Source organism: Egretta garzetta, unplaced genomic scaffold, assembly GCF_000687185.1.
Source record: "Egretta garzetta isolate BGI_Z169 unplaced genomic scaffold, ASM68718v1 scaffold131, whole genome shotgun sequence".
Classification (NCBI taxonomy): Eukaryota; Metazoa; Chordata; class Aves; order Pelecaniformes; family Ardeidae; genus Egretta; species Egretta garzetta.
In genome coordinates, this window is record NW_009258478.1 from 40001 (window position 1) to 46100 (window position 6100).

General features: G+C 61.4%; 1 protein-coding gene across 1 annotated transcript in view; it reads right to left on the reverse strand.

Annotated features, from left to right (window-relative positions):
- Positions 1 to 6100, reverse strand: part of BAIAP2 (BAR/IMD domain containing adaptor protein 2) — a 71620-nt gene that overhangs the window by 34809 nt on the left and 30711 nt on the right. Inside the window, exons 2-3 of the mRNA XM_035899190.1 lie at positions 3113 to 3226; positions 2865 to 3012 (exon numbers count right to left, since the gene is read on the reverse strand). Coding sequence (XP_035755083.1) covers positions 2865 to 3012; positions 3113 to 3226 — 262 coding nt within the window. The remainder of the gene's footprint in view (positions 1 to 2864; positions 3013 to 3112; positions 3227 to 6100) is intronic.

Below are 6100 nucleotides of genomic sequence, written 5' to 3' on the forward strand. Positions count from 1 at the left end.
AGCAGGCAGCCGGCCGCGGCGATGGCGCACGGCTGCGGTGAAGAGCTTCACGCATGAACGGGGAGGTCCGGGCAAGGGGTCACCACCAGGAGACCGCCAGGAAATTGCTCTCCGGTTGGGCTGCGACAGCTCAATCCTGGGAAGTGCACGAGTTCCCACTGCAAGGAGGCGATGACGTAGCGCCGTCGCTTGGCTGAGGTCGCTTTTTTAAGAGTCTATCAATGCCAGGGCTCGCTTATTATTTCCAAAGCTTGCACCACCCCCTCTCCTTTGGGCTTCCCATTTGGCCAGCGTGGAAACCCTGGCTAGGGAAGCCAGCGCAGGTCTGGCCACCGCTGCTGAGCTCCCAACCCACCCGCAGAGCGGGGACCAGGGTGCTCAGAAATAACGCACATATCCCCAAATCCAGCACCGGGTACACTCAGACCCCTGCACCGGGCCAACAGGGCTCTGCCCCCGCCGCATTCCTCACCCAGGGAATTAAGCAGCTCCCAGCAGCCGGGGAGGTGCCGGTGCTTCTCCCAGCAGAGAAACATCTTTTTGTTCAGGCTTTCTCCTCCACCGCCGCCCCTTGGCTCTTCCCGCGGCAGGCGCACGGGGCGTTTCAGCCCCACATCAAAGCGAGCAGCGGTGCGGAGCCTTCCCCGCCCAGCACAGCATCCCCGCCGTAAGCGCTCTGCGCCCCAGCCTGGGCGAGGGGACGCTGCCGTCCCCCTGTGCCCGCTGCCCCACCGGCCATACGGCACGGCCAGCCCAGCGCCAAAAGGTGAGCACCACGCTGCGGCCGGCGCGGCGCCGAAGGCGGCTGGATGCCTGCCTGGCGCTGGGCTGCGGAGGCACGAGAGTTTCCTCTGGAGCCTCTCCCCCTGGCTCCAAAAGAATCGGCACCATGCTTCCCGGCGATGGCAGAGGCCACGGGAGCCCACGCGGGGCAGCAGCGGGATTTGAAGCGAATCCCCTAAATAGCAGCTGCAGCGCTGTGCGAATTCCTGCGCAGCATCTCCGATACCCCGACACCTCCACGCCGCGAGCTGCTTCGCCCCCGCACAAAAAACCCTGCAGACCTCGTTAGGCGTTCGCAGCCATTTCACCCCGGAACCACCCCGCCTAACTCAGCGTGGCAGCAGGGAAGAAGTTAAACTGTGCCTGGGAGACGCCGGGGTGGTTGGAAAGCCTGACTATTCCAAACCCTGGCTCGGGAGAGGAGCCGCAGCATCGTGCTGACGGCAGCCACCGCACGGCGTTAGCAGAGCTCGGCGGCAGGGCTGGGACCGCAGCAGCGGCACGGCCGCCCACGCCAGGGGCGTTTTGCATCACCTACCCGTGGTGTTGGTCAGAGAGGCAGTAACGCCGGGGCAGAGAACAGGGCGAGAGCGTGGGGCACGGTGCAAATTGCCCAGCCTTGCTGCCCAAACGCACATCCTACAGGATGGGTCAGGAAAGCCAAGGTCGAGGGGGTTCACCGGAGCCCAGAGGCAGGGAAGGGCAGGGCTGCGGAGCCAGGGCTTCACCCACCCGTGCCGGGCTCACACCCCTTCCCGCAGGCTGCAAAGGGCAAACAGGGGAGGAGGAGTTGCTATTTACGTCTGCCTGACTCACAGTATCGCTCTGGGAGAACTATAGGGGCGATTGCGGGCCCTTCCCCGCCACACCCTGCCAGGAACAGGCAAACAGGTTGTGCCGCATCCCTCCATCCCTCCCATGGGGATCGGCACCGCGAGCCCTGCGCAGGAGCCGGCTGCCCCTCCAGAAGGCAGAGCAGCGGGAACCTTGCTCCCAGGGGTTTGCTTTGGAGTTTTCAGAGCCCAAGGATTTCCACCCCCCTCCCCCCGAGCTAGATAGGAGCCATTTTTAATAAAAACACCAAACAACGCCTCGGCGGAGGAGCCAAACCGCTCCGTGCCAGAACACGCCGGTGCTTGCACACGCTGAAGCAGCCCAGCCTGTCTTGCAAGGGAGCCGGTGGCCAGCAGCCATGGCTGGCTCCTGGGCTTTGCCAGGGCCCACGGCCACCAACTCCCACCGCCACGGGCACCAGCTCAGCAGCAGGGACGCTTTGACGAGCAAACAGCACCGCATCCTCGCCAGCATCGCTCCGTGCTCCTGTAAGACGGAGGATGCAGCGCTGTTGGCATCACTCTCCACCCCGCTCGTGCTCTGGAGATCCAGATCCCAAATAAAGAGCATGAAAGGACGAAACAAGGAGTCCAGGGGCTCAGCTCCTCCACTGCTTGACATCATGCTGGGCTTCTCCCAGTTGCTTTTTGTTAAGGGAGACCAGGAAAGGTAACGGTGCTGCAAGGGCAGCAACCAAGCTGGCAGCAAAGGAGCGTTAGCTCGCTGATGAGCAAAAAGCACCAGACAGTAACGAGGCAAATTGCTGAGCTCCCGAAGCCTAAAAGGGAAAAAAAAATAATCTGCTTTGCAATTTTGAATTGCAATTTTAAATGCTGTTAGCTGGATCCTCTGATGCCAGGCAAGCACCTGAACCCAGGGAGGGGATGTGCCCACACCAGCGCCTTCCCAGGGCAGGTGGAGATGCAAAAGCACCCGGTGCCTGGAGGAGAAGGGGCCAGGAGGTCCCTGCACCAGGCACTGCTCCAACACAGGCGCTCATTTCACTCCTCCCAGACCTGGCTGGGCAGGAGAGCTCCATCGCTTTGGGTTTGTTTTTTTTGGCAGGGGGTGGGGCAGAGAGCATCAGCCTTGTGCACGCTAACAAAGCATGGCTGCAGGATGAGATCCTGCGCCCCCCTGGACGGGGCAGAGCCAGGCGCTCAGCCCAGTGGTTGGCAGTTCCCCTTCCAGCACCGCACGCCGCCCGGTTTCACGCCTTCCATTTTGCACCCAGCTGCAGCACTGACCACCAGCGGCCAGCGTGGCCACCCCCAGCGTGGCCACCCCCAGCTCCTGTGGCCGTGGCTCCGGTACATCCCTGCGGCCGCCGTCCCCCGCCCCATAGACGCAGACTGGCCCTAACTCTGCCCCCACGTCATGCCGCACGCCGAAGGGCTGAGGAAGCCGGATTTAAGGCAGAAGCACGCTACTGAAGGCTTCTGCAGTATTTTTTCTCCTCCCTTGCATTAACGCATCTTGATCCAAGTTCACCGACACAGCACGTCCCGCAGACGAGCCCTTGAGCCAGGGAGAGAGGCACTTCCCAGCCCAGCGCCTCATCCAGACAAGGGGGCTCCGACTTGACCCGCTCCGACTTGACCCGCTCCGACTATCGCGAGACGACCTGGGGGAAGATCCGTGCATGTGCAGGGGGAAGGATACGGCTGCGGGGAAGCAATGGGCTTCCCCACGCTGATTCATCTCATTTCCTCTTCAAAAAGCTTTCACTTGCCCCAGCCCCAGAGCACAGCACCGACTGAGCGACTCGGCAGCACTGTAATCATCAGCCCTGTTTGCAGCCTCCGCTTCAGCCCAGCTGGGCAAGGCTTAAGACATTTTTTGTTTATTTATCAAGAGACAAGGTAAAGAAAAACGCAACAGCTTCCCCAGGCGCCCCAGCTCAGGAGAGTTCAACCACGTGTTCCCAGTAATGTGCTGAGCAGTGGCCACCGACACCTTTGCCAGGGAGGGATGAGAGACCTGGGTGACCTGCAATGCCCAACGGCCACCCCCTGGGTGCGTACAGATCATATATCTGTGTCGCGATATATCGTGATGTACAGACCAGCAAGACCCTAGGGCCCAGCTGCTCGGGCAGCAGCTATATTGGTGGCACAGGATTAACTAGGACCGGAGCACACGACTGCACAGACCTCACGCTCACCTGGGTACCTGCACCGATCCATCCCCCACGCCAGTCCCAGGAGGGGATGCAAACGCCTCCCAGACCTGGGTCTGGCCACACCACAAGCTGTGCCCCTTCCGAAAACCTGCCGAGCAGACAGCAGTGCTGATGGACGGGAGAAACCAGCCCACAGATGCACCCGTGGCCCCTCCTGAAAGGATGGGGCACCCCTGCGGGAGCTGGTCCCCGGCACGGTGCCTGGGCGTGCAGCAGGTCGGCATCCCGGGAAGGTGTCACCACGAAGGTGGAACCCAAACGTTCCAGGCAGCTGCTGCGTGTCAGCAACGCCAGGCAGGCAGCGCGCTGCGCAGATGCTCGTTTGGGCAACCCTCCACCATCCCTTACCCAAACACAGGCTGGCGAGGACGAGCTACGCCACGGCAGCCTGCTGCTCTTCAGAGATCTGAAGGCAGCGAACGGGCAACGCAGGCAGCGGGAGAGCCCCATTCGGAGGCAGGCAGTGGGGTTTTCCGAGGTCTTTCTGCACCCTTAGCAAGCCTGTTCCTACGGGGTCCTGCCCTAAGTGAGCTACACAGCTTGGAGGCAGAGTCCTGAATTTCTGGAACAATTTCTCCTGGAAGGAAATTAACAGAGCCACAGGTCCAAGACATCCATTCTTCCACCAGCGCAAAGTCGTTACCCGCAAGCCATTAAGCGCATCGTTAAGTCCAATTTTGAAAGGATCAAGCCAACAAGGCCACCGCTGCTCTCCCACCCAGGAGCTCATCTCCACGGGCAGAGGGACACCAAGTCACCCATCACAGGCAAATATTCCCTGGGGTTCAGCTTCGTATTTTCTGCGCCCTGCTCTGGCTGGTCCCCAGCAGACATCAGGCACCACGGCCACCGCCACCGGTGGTCCCCGACCACGCATTGAACACCACGACGACCTTTGACGTTTGCAGGAAGCATCTACCCAAACCAACTGCAAATCCAATTAGCGGATTAATCCCCCTCCCCAGAGCATTCAGCACAGCCCAGAGCTGCCGAACCACGCTGCCACCCACAGCGGGGCCAAGCTGAGGAGCTGCAGCGAAGACAGGAGGCTGGACTCGCCCAGGCAGCCGTGGGTACCCCACATGGGTCTGCTCCTCACCGGGAGCTGCCACCTTGGCCATCCCACCGGGGTGCAGGCTGGTGGCACCCTGGTGCTACAGCAGCACCACCGACGGGACCCAGCCCCGACCGCAGACCCCTTTTTTGGCACACACCATGCCTGGAGGTAACAGCTCTACCCCACATCCCTCCGTGGTGCTCGTCAGTGTTTTAAAACCTGTACCGAGACAGTTTAAACCTCTTGAAGCCCAGCATCTTCCAGTGACACCAAACAGCTCCGCAGCAAATGGCTGGACCCCAGGGGCACCCTGGTCCTGATTTTATCGTGCAAACGGTGCATCCGAAGAAAGCCATGAGCTACCAGCGGCCCATCCCAGCTCAACAGCGGTTGACTAGTTACTGCAGGGCTTGCCCGTTCCTAGCACCGCGCACCAGAGGGTCCTCACTAACTCAAGAGGTCCTTCAAGAAAACCAACTGCTAAGGAAAATCCACCTCCAGCCCTGGAGGAGCTCCCTGCAAACGCTGTTCAGTGCCAGCCCCCCAGTGCGCTCCCAGCTTGGTGGAAACTGCCTCCAGCTCTGCTCACCAGGCACGTGCTTCCCCAGAGAAGGAAACCCCTTCCCATGACTTTGCCATGGCCCAGTTTCCAAGGGGGACAAGAGAAAAACACTTTGAGCAGCACCCAAGGGGGCCCAAGCAGGAGCAGGACAAGCACCAAAGTCACCCAAGCACTCGGGCGCGTGAGGCTGGAGCTCCTCGGCACCATCCACAAACTGCTCCGGAGCGAGCCGTCACCCATCGGACACACAGCATTCCCTCTTGTCACACCAGCTTCTCAGCTCCCCAAAAGCCACCGCAGCAACCGCCGAGGATGGAGAACGGCATGAGGAGCCTCTCCCAAAGGGGAACTGTAGGCACGGGTCTAATCCTGAAGTGCTAGAAACGGGGCAGCAGTCCAGAGAGCAGAGCAGGGAGGGGAGAAGGGAGAAGCTTTCCTGCCCTCCCTCCCGGGAACACCACTGCAAGCCCATCCTCACTGCCACCATGAGCCCTCCCTCTCCGCCACCATGAGCTCTCCCTCCCGGAATGTCACCATGAGCCCACCCTTGCTGCCCCCCAGGTTTGCCTCCTCGTGCCCAGCAGCCTGCTCCCGGGGAGGTCCCATAATGGGGCTTCTCCCTCAATTCCCACACGGCATCGGGAGCCACTCTGGAGCACGGAGCGGCCACCGCCCCCTGCGA